This window comes from Vigna unguiculata, chromosome 1 (assembly GCF_004118075.2).
Source record: "Vigna unguiculata cultivar IT97K-499-35 chromosome 1, ASM411807v1, whole genome shotgun sequence".
Lineage (NCBI taxonomy): Eukaryota > Viridiplantae > Streptophyta > Magnoliopsida > Fabales > Fabaceae > Vigna > Vigna unguiculata.
Window position 1 is genome coordinate 11374064 of NC_040279.1, and position 9802 is coordinate 11383865.

Sequence of the window (9802 nt, forward strand, 5' to 3'; positions counted from 1 at the left end):
TGCTTCACAAGATTAATCAATCCAAACATATGGCAAAACATCCAAGAACAGAGAAACAAACAGAACAAGCACACCTCTCGCCCAGCTTCTCACTCAGGCAGGAAGGTCTCGCTCAGGCGAGAGAGTTCTCTCGCTCAAGTGAGCTCCTTTCGCCTAAGCGTTAGCTCAAAAAGAGGAATAGTGGCTTCCAGCGATTTCTTGCTTAGACGAACCCTCCTCGTTGAGAGAGACTGCACCTCACTCAAAATGGAGACTAGTTGCTTAAGCGACAGCTCGAGCAGGAAACGTGGGCGAGCCTCTATTAGTCTCGCCTAGGCGAGACGTGCTTGCTTGGGCAAGAAAACCAATGCTCACCACTGTTCTCTCGTGTAACAGTCCAACAAACACCACCCAAACAGCTCAAAGGCATTTCATAAGCCCACAACAACATAACAACCATACAATCGTGAAATAACAGCAAAGCAAGCAGAAAAACATAATGAACAAGTGAACCCTAACTTCCCTTACTTAGAAATAGCTAGCCAAAATGACTTTAACACCTAAGCACAAGGGTACGACAACTCCCAGAGTAGACTCAAGGGCTGGAAACACTAACCCAGACGAAAAAACGAGGTTAAACCCATAAATCTCTATTGGTTCACGAAAAATAGAGTTGAAGAAAAGAGTATAAGGGCTAGAGGTCAACTTACGTGAAGTAGAACGAGCTTGTGCGAACTTGATAATGATAGAGATCAAATCCTAGCAGAGAAAGTGGCTAAAGATTCTAAGAGAAAAGGAGGTTGTTTTCTGAAAGTGAGAAGGATGAGTGAGGTTAGGACAATTTAAGGTCCTTGGCTCCCTATGGGCCAACCCTAGGCCCAACTAATTTGGGACAACCCTTAAACATTGTGGCAGAAATAATAAATGGGCTTTACAAAATATATATATATATATATATATATATATATATATATATATATATATATATATATTCACTTCATCTCAATAAAACTTATGACAGAATCAAATGTAGAAAGGTTCATAACACTCTTTTATTCTATAATTTACTTTCTTTAATTTTACCATAAAGAAATGAAGAACATAGTTTGATCAAGTCAATCTTAAATTATTTACATTATGATAAGGTGATTTAGTGACTAGAAAAAAAAATAAAAATCATAGATTTGATTTCCACTAATAAAATTAACAACGTAAATTTATTAATAAATAAAACATATATTAGTAAAATTTCAAGAATGATTATTTACGGAACTTTGCTGAATAGTTAATTAGTAAGTACTAATAAGTTAGGCGTTTTCAATTTCGGAATTAATATTTTATTTCGAAATTGTATTTTAAATTAAGATTTCTCAAATGTCCAACCGATTTATTCTTCTCTCTCCATGGACTAAATACACAAATGTGTTTAAAGCATCTCCGGTAATTGTTCAGGTGAGCTTTTCTATTTCTTCAAAGAATCTCACGGTCATTTGGTAGGGGGAATTTGGGAACATATATTAATCACAAGTCACGATAAGAACATCTACCACAATTTTGGAATTCCATTTCTGCTAGCTGTTTTTTGTCCTGAGAAATGGAAATTTATCATCCAAAAGGGGTTTGGTAAATTTGTTAATAAATAAAATATATATCAGTAAAATTTCAAAAATAACTATTCGTGAAGAATTTTTTTTATCAATAAAAACATATATATTGATAGGAGGTAATCGGATTATCTCAATTTATAAATAATAAATATAAAATGTTATGATTTTTTTTTCATTATTCTCGAGATAGAGTGATATCCGACATTCATCACAATTATTCATGAAGGTAATAGATTACGAGAATTATGATTCATATTTTTAAAGAAAAAAAATGTTGTTTAATACTATTTAACCACTATTTGACAATTTGTACAAAAATAAATTACTTTTAATAAAAATTAACTTCTATATTTAAAAAAAGAAAAGAAAAAGGACATAATTATGAAAAATAATTTCAAATAGTAAAAAGAAAAATGATGTGAAAATATAAAAATACCAGTGTCATCTTTAAATAAGTATGATATGTGACTTATCTTTTACGCTCTCTTACATACATTCCCTCTTTCAAGCCTCTCATTTAAAAAGGATCTGCCGTACGGGCAGCAGGGTGGACACTTTATTTTATATATTCTTTTCTTGTGGAGAAAAAGAAAAGATGGTTGGTGTTGTAAGAGGAAATGCCCACGTTTCTCTTTTACTTCTTTACTTTCTCTTTGAAGGCTCCTAACAACTTCTCCCAAAGTGATTCTACATATACAAGTTGTAGGTGTATGTTACTCTGCATCTAAAACCTTTGAGCTTTGTAAGGGAGGAAAGCTTCTAGTATAGTGGGATATGAAGAGTTGAAGGTGAAGTTGAGAATTTTTGTGTTTTGTGTATGTTGTGATTTATTTATTTGAATTATTGTTTAAAATGGATAGATTTATATGTGTGTGCAGTTTGGTACTTTTAGACAGAAAAAGAAGGTGGAAGCAGTGTTAAAAGAAAAGGAGCATGATGAAGTTTCTAAGGTGTGGAGGGAACATATGTATGAATAATGATGACGTAGAAAATAACTGCAGGAGAGAAGAAGAAGCTTCAGGGAATGTGATTGAAGAAAACACATTGCGAAGCTCAGAAGAACGACGCAGTGAGGAAGCTAAAACACATGGGTGGTGGTTGTTGCCAAAGAGAACATACGAAGAAATAAAAAGGAAAAACCCTGAGTACGATTGGAAGAGAGAAATAAACAATGACAGTGACACTATAAAGCAACAGACTCCTATGGAAAACACGGTGCTGCATATAGCAGCTCTCTATGGAAATGATGAATGCATGGAAAGGGTAGTTGAAATTGGTCCACATCTTCTGAGAGCAAAAAATAGTAATGGTGATACACCACTGCATGTTGCTGCAAGAGCTGGCAACATCTCTGCTCTTCGAAAGTTGGTGATCGCAGTTTCTCGAAATTCAAAATTTGAACAACTCAAAGAGGCACTCAGTGAAACCAACAACCAAGGAAATAATTTATTTCACGAGGCCTTGTTGAATGGTCACAAAGACGTAATAGACATTCTAAACTTATCAGAGGGGTTGAAGAAATTCATTATGGAAAATTTGTTTGTTAGTAGAAACAATAAAAAGACATCAGTTGTGGACTTGGCATTTGAGAAATGCTATGAGAACATTATTGATGTTGTGTTGAGCGGAATAATACCTAATCCAGGTACAGAGTTGCTACTTACCTTTAAACTTCCTAACTCGTCTTTGGATAATTTTAGATTGAATTTCATAATTTAGATTTTATTGTTCATCCTTAAATTATAATTAGTTATTGATATTTCATTATTTTAGGACTACGAGAATTGTACAAAGGTATTCTTGTTTGATTTTTTAATCTTAGAATAAATAATTATAGCTGGTAAATAAAAATAAAAATTATCAAACTGTCACATAATTATAAAATGTTATTCATATTAAGTTTTTTAATTTTACATTTAAAGTTATGATAAGATGATTTTCAATCGGTGCTTGGAGTAAAAGCTTTTACACTGTTGACTATTGAACTTCAGCGTTATCGTCATTGAAATTGGTAGGAAAATTATTTTTTAACTGCTAAATTTTAATAATTTTTTCTTATAAACTTTGATAAGATCTTTTAAATGATTATTTATTTATTTATTTTTAATATTTTAAAACTATTTAAAAAATACATCTTATATTAGAAGAGAAAATTATCAAATCATATTAGAAGAGAAAATTATCACATTTTAGTAATCAAAATTTTATTGTCCAAATCGTTAACACTACATCTTTGATTAATACTTTTGTTAATACATACACCTCGCAGGACGAATTCTCACTGCCGATTTGTCCATGGCAAACGCAAGAATGGCGACGTGTGTAGAAAATCATGGAATCCTATCACCACCCTTCGTGGCAATCTTAAAACAGAAGCCAGGTAACTTTTGTTGTAATAAATTTATAATATATAAATAATTATAAATTTCATCTTACAAATTAATTTTATACAATTAAATTAAATTATTTATAAGATTAAATTAAATTTTATATTCATTTATCTTAATATAATATCAAAACTTATATGTAATTATAAATTATTTCTTGTCTTGGTCCATTGTATTTATCCACAATAGAATAATAAGATAGACCAATTAAAGCTATGAACCAATTTATTTATTATAAAGAAAACCTTCATTATAGAATTTTAAAAAATATAGTAAGAGAAAAGGGAGAAAATATTGTTTTCTATGTTATGCTTTTTCCCCTTTTAAATATGTACTCTTTTTTTTTTCAAAATTTCTTTTCTCTTTTTATCAGATCGAATGAGTTCAGGATGATATAATGTAATTAGTTAATTTGTTTTGTCACCAATATTTATTTACTAGACGTTCTTCTTTTCAATATTCCTTCTTTTGTCTGAATTATAAATTCGAGCATTCAATATTTCTTAACGAGATTTTGCACATAATTGGTTATTCATAACATGTCAGGTATTCTAGAGAAAATAGTAAGCAAAAAGAAAGAATGGATTCATTTTAAGGATGACAGGGGAAGAAATGTTCTTCACTATGCAGCATCTACAGGTTACCTCCATGGTGTTAAGTACTTACTTGAAAACTGTGAGACCTGCAATATGGTTGGAGACAACGATGGTCTTTTTCCTCTTCATCTGGCTTCTGCATGTGGACATATTGAAGTGTTAAAGAAATTGTTAGAAAACTGTCCAAATCCTAGAGAAATAGTTGATAAGAAAGGTAGAAATATTGTTCACATTGCAGCTATAATGGGAAAGTTTAATGTGGTAAGGTACGTCTTGCAAGATACAAATGATGGAGTTATAGATATGATAAAGGACAAGGATTGCGATGGAAACACTCCTTTGCATTTGGCTGCCTCACACTGCCATTCAAAAATTGTGCAAGCCTTGACATGGGACACTAGAGTGGATCTCCATTGTCTTAACAACAATAACCAAACAGCTCTTGATGCTTTTGAGCAATTTAAAGAAGAAGATTATCCACCCTTCCCACAGGTAAGTATATATAGAGTAATCTATTTACAAAAAAATCAATATTTAAATATGATTTTCTAGTTTATAGTGATTACTGTGAGAATATACGTTCAAATGGATTTTTCATTGATTAAAATTCAACTTGGATGATTATGTTCAGGGAAGAATATTTGTTTTATTTCCCATTAGTCCTCGGTCTTTCTTTCTTTCTTAATTTATAGTAAATTTCAAGCACATAAATTGTCTAATTGTTTGGAAAATTATGCAACATCATCGGTACTCCCTTAGACACTTAGATTACCTATGTTTTTTCTATTGTCGTGTTGTTGAATTTGTAACATAGACTTGTATTTGCAGCGGCTAACATGGTGTCAACTAAAATCTGCCGGTATACAAAATGCTGAAATAGGATCACACTCTATTGAGGTCCCTTCTTCTCCTTGCAAACCAAAATCCAAAGACGCGGAATTTTATAAAGATAGAATCAACACCCTTATGTTGGTTTCAACCCTTATAACTACAATAGCATTTGCCGGAGGTTTTACTTTGCCTGGTGGAACTAATAGTTCTACTCCAGGACAAGGCATGGCTCTTATGCTAAATCACGTGTGGTTTAAACCATATATTTTATGCACCACAATATCCATGTATGGCGGCATTAGTGTCACTATTATACTCATTTGGGCTCAATTAGGAGATGTAACTTTGGTTCTTTTTGCCCTTAAAGTGGCAAGACCAATTTTAGGAGTCACTCTTGCAACCTTATCAATTGCATTCTTGGCTGGTGTCCACCTTGTTATAAGCGATCTCAATTGGTTGGCCACTACTGTTCTCATTTTGTGTGTGATCTTCATTCTCCTGCTTTTGTTACTATACACTCTTCTCTGGTTTCCCTCAAAATCAAGCAACCTAATGATGCGATACATTTCTTTCTATCCTTTCCAGTTTCTCACATGGTTACTTGAAAAAGACTCAATTTAAGGTACGTAATTTCTCATACACTACTGAAGTCTTTGCAACTTTGTGGTTTTCTTTTGTTCTTTATCCTCTTTAAGATGGAAATTGAACCTTGTTTTCATGTCAACTTATTTGGAGTTGTGCATCTTCTATAAATATATGCTACTCTTCATCATTTTCATGTGCAAAATCATTTGACTTTTGTGAGCTCCAAAATTCCTTATCAATGTTTATAATCAAGTATGTCATACTTTTCATACACATATATATCATTAGAATAAGAATAAAATTAAACAATAATTGTATCAAAATATTAATAAGTATCAAGTCTTGTATGGTGATGCACATATTTTACCGATTAAAATGACCTTTTCTACTATATTAGTCCCTATATTCTTATCCTTGTAACAATGATGTTGATTCTTCCTATTCTGTAAAAGGTATACAAGTAGCATGATTATGCTAATGACATTTTTTTTTCATACAATGAATTTAATGATTTATTGAGTTTCATAAGTGAATATGAGATTCCTTTATTTGAATTCAAATGGAAGATTTTTTTGTTGTTGCACATTATCTCTTTCATAAGTTTATAATGAATCATTATAACAAGATTCCATGAAATTATGTTCGTGAAACTTACTAATGCTTCTTTGGAATTCATCCCTATCTGAAGCTTTGATCATGTTTCGTCCTAAATGAATGTTAATAGTTCTTATATCTAATGATGTTAATTAGCTTTTATGTGGCACACAACGTTGCCATGTGTTGACACATGTGTCTATATGTGCCATTTCCCCCTCTCCCTCACCCTTCCTAGTTGTTCCTTTCCCTCCTCCACCCTCCCCAGTTGTTTCTCCCCTCTCCTACGCTCCTTGCAACTACCATTATGCCTATAAGACCTGAGAAAATTAATTAATTAATAATTAATAAATGCAGGTAGTAGGAGTCTTTATGGATATTAATGTTGGCTTGTATGACGTGAAAAAGTGCTAGCTCAAGTGGTTAAGAGTACTTAGTTATGTTGAAAAGACTTTAGTTCAAGTCCTATGTATGCCAATTGTGTTATTTTAAGTTTTTATTATTTTAATAATATGTTTGATCATGATGAGTGATAATATAATCCTAGATTTATAAGAATTATCACGAAACATGCATTAGTTGAATTAGTTGTGCATTGACTTGAAATTGGCATGAGTGTGTGTTTAAACCTTGGTAAAGACAAATTAAACTGCTTTTAAAGCCGCCAGGCGACTCTTCTTTTTTGTGTAATTCTGGGTTCCCAAGAGGAACCGCTTGGCGGCATGAACTGGGCCACCAAGCGAGGCATGTTCTACAACCCAGTTTTTGGGGTTTCTATATGATCTGCTTGGTGACAATAAACACTCGCTAAGTGACGCGAGCAATGTGGCTCAATTTTCGTTGTTTTTGTGATTCTGGGTGATTTTAATCAGAGGGAAATGTAACTTTAACTATGAATGAATACTAGATTAAATTTGAATTTTGCAGCGGTTTAATATAATTGAGTAAATAACGATAATGATACATTTTTAGAGTCTGGAAGAGATTGGAATATTGTGTTTAGGATTAATGGATGCAGGAATTATCCTAAGGAAACTGTAATTACATAATAATGTTAGTATCAGACTCCTTTGGCAGCTTGATTGACGGTTGGATCGTAGGGATATTTAGAGAGATGAATTTTGGGGTTTCTTGGGGTCTTTTCAGGTGTTGAAAATTTTGGGAATTTCCCAGAATACTATGCATCGCCTGACAGTACTTATTAAGCCGCTAGGCGCCAACGCAAAATAAGAAACCTACGTGGCTGTGTGGGAAATTAAGGGTTTGGGGTTTTTTGTGGTTATTTGTTTTAGGATGGTGAATCATGGGGCCATTAGATCAAGGGTGAGTGAATTGAAAACACCTAAGTTATATGTAAGTTATGATTTGTTAAGTATATTGGAATATGGGGAATTATGATGTGAGAAATTTTGTGTTGGAGGTTGAGATACCAATTGTGATGTATAACTTGGTTGCATTGGGATATAGAATATTCTCTGTTTGAATACCTTAGGTAATGTATGGTGGTATCTTGGGGTGAAGTATAAATGGTTGAGGCTAGAAGTGCAATAAGTTAATTCATCCTGGGAAACTTATTATAATTATGGTAATGTGAGGGAAATTGTGCTTAAAATACATGTTAATAATGGATGAGAGTGTTCCTATGATTGGATTGCACTTGGGAATAGGTTAAAGTGTGAGAATAACTCCTAATGGAAAAACCATAAGCGTATTGTCACCATTAGGCAATAAAGTTGTGGATTCTAGAGTATAGACCATAGAGAAGGTTGTATCAACCAACTTTGACTGGAGGATGTGATTGCCATAATGGAGCAATGGGTGGAAACGTTTTACAAGAGACTCAAACCAATACTGCGCAAGTACTAATACAGTGCCTGACGTGGTGTTTAACCATCAGGCGATAGTTGCCAAATCAATGAGGTATTGGAACGAGGGGCGCCTGGCGGTGAAGATTGTCCCGCCAAGTGATACCTACAGAAGTAATGGCTGTAGAGGCACTTAGTGCCTGGCGATGGATATGTATCGCCAGGCGGTCTGGAATTGCGTTTTGCCTAATGGCTTTAGAGCAGTGCCAGGCTATATTAAAGTGGCATAGTGGCTGTTTGGTTTTTATGTGCGTGCTCTACAAGGCTTTGGTGATACCTTAAAGATCAACTTGTTGGTTTGTTCCTTGAGTTGTGGCTCAGAACTTATCCCTTGAGTTGTGGCTCGGGATATAGGGTAAAACACATGGCATTCCTTGAGTTGTGGCTCAGAATGACATCTCTTGAGTTGTGGCTCGGGATGGCGGATGAACACGAAGAATCCTTGAGTTGTGGCTCGGATTGGTGAGTGTTTCTGGTGTGAGTGTGCGAGTTGTGGCTCGTACGAATGGTCTAGAAGATTGCCCTCCTTGGTATCTAGCCAACGAGTTTGGTAGTCTTGGGACGTTACGAACTATGTTTCGTACTAGGAACTCCACCTGGCGTTATAGAGTGTGGTCTGTAGCAGGTTCTCGCACGTGTTCTACAAGTTGTGGCTTGTAGGTGTGGCAGTAAGGCTTCTTGAGGTATTCACCCAAAGACGTAGAGCATGGAGAACATGGTAGTGACCATGTGGCTTGAGATCAAAGCAGAGAGTTCCTTTGATGTGTGTGTGCTTATATATTTGAATTATATATATATATATATGTTTTATACTGTTAGCTCACCCTATCTTCTTGTGTTTGGCGATGATCATGTATTGTGTTACACGTGAACAGATGATGTTGCAGGTAGATCTGGTGAGGCATAGAGCTAGAGCGGGGCCAGACTGGGAGAATTTTTTTTCCATTTTTACTATGTTTTGAATAATTTGTAAACCTTTATATTATCAAACCTGGATGTATATTTGAGTTTTATAATGTATGAATTTGAGTTATTTTTACAATTAAATAAATGTTTTAAATTTCCAGCATTTTTGGGAAATGAAGTTATAATAAATGTCGTTGATCTTTTAATTTGGTTATTTTATTTTAAAATTAGTAATATTTGACCAGGATGTTACAATACCCCTAAGTCATTTGAAATTTGAATGAACTAAGAAAACTTGAAAAAGCTCAAAACATTCCACCACATACGAATACCATTTTCTATCCAAGGCGAGGTCAGAAAAGTGGGCACCCTTATCCCTAACCTAACCTATGAAACCCAAAGTAATAAGGGGGAGGTCCAAGGTTCCCATCAAGGTTAAGGACATCCTTCAT

The 9802-nt window shown here is 34.0% G+C and overlaps 1 protein-coding gene across 2 annotated transcripts; it reads left to right on the forward strand.

The window, feature by feature from the left end:
- The first annotated feature begins 2262 nt into the window (after positions 1 to 2262).
- LOC114181057 (protein ACCELERATED CELL DEATH 6-like) lies at positions 2263 to 9504 on the forward strand. 2 transcript variants are annotated; one of them, XM_028067382.1, is made up of 6 exons: positions 2263 to 2374; positions 2465 to 3231; positions 3856 to 3966; positions 4520 to 5061; positions 5398 to 6022; positions 9320 to 9504. In XM_028067382.1, exons 2-5 carry the CDS (start codon positions 2520 to 2522, stop codon positions 6019 to 6021), a joined length of 1989 nt encoding a protein of 662 aa, XP_027923183.1. In that variant the 5' UTR covers positions 2263 to 2374; positions 2465 to 2519; the 3' UTR covers position 6022; positions 9320 to 9504. The 2 variants fall into 2 exon arrangements, with proteins under 2 accessions (XP_027923183.1, XP_027923192.1); XM_028067391.1 differs by having other exon boundaries at positions 9332 to 9504.
- Positions 9505 to 9802: the final 298 nt, after the last annotated feature.